General features: G+C 57.9%; 1 protein-coding gene across 1 annotated transcript in view; it reads right to left on the bottom strand.

Annotated features, from left to right (window-relative positions):
- The window catches only part of LOC127751424 (putative cyclin-dependent serine/threonine-protein kinase DDB_G0272797/DDB_G0274007), a 2,184-nt gene extending 2,038 nt beyond the window's left edge, over window positions 1-146 (bottom strand). The window contains exon 1 of the mRNA XM_052274973.1: window positions 3-146. Within this exon, the coding sequence (XP_052130933.1) occupies window positions 3-146 (144 nt within the window). The remainder of the gene's footprint in view (window positions 1-2) is intronic.
- Between the last annotated feature and the right edge of the window lie 220 nt (window positions 147-366).

Raw genomic sequence — 366 nt, 5'->3', positions numbered from 1 at the left:
ACTTTTTGTGTAAAGAGGCGTTTAGCTTTAAAGTTCTTCATTTCCCTCAAAAACACTTGTGCTTTGTACTTGTGTTGTGCTTTGCTTGTGATGTGCTGTGTGCAGCTGAGTGAGTTGAGTGCGGCGCGCACCGCCAAATCCGCCATACTGGAGGGTTTGTGCACAAGTCGGGTTGTTCTTGCAATCTCGCGCGCCGCGCGCCTAGAAAACCATTACACGCGGTCCGCACTCTCTGGCTGCAGGGTTGCAGCCGCTGCAGGAGGGGGGCGGGGGGAGAGAGAGGGGGGAGCGTACTGCGTCGGGTTAGTCGGGTTGCGCTGGACCCGACGAACCCGAAGCCATCGTCGGTCGGGTCGGCTCACGCGA

This window comes from Frankliniella occidentalis, unplaced genomic scaffold (assembly GCF_000697945.3).
Source record: "Frankliniella occidentalis isolate FOCC.00 unplaced genomic scaffold, Focc_3.1 Scaffold480, whole genome shotgun sequence".
NCBI lineage: Eukaryota > Metazoa > Arthropoda > Insecta > Thysanoptera > Thripidae > Frankliniella > Frankliniella occidentalis.
The sequence above is the reverse complement of the archived record's forward strand: the minus strand, read 5'-3'. Positions and strand labels throughout refer to the sequence as shown.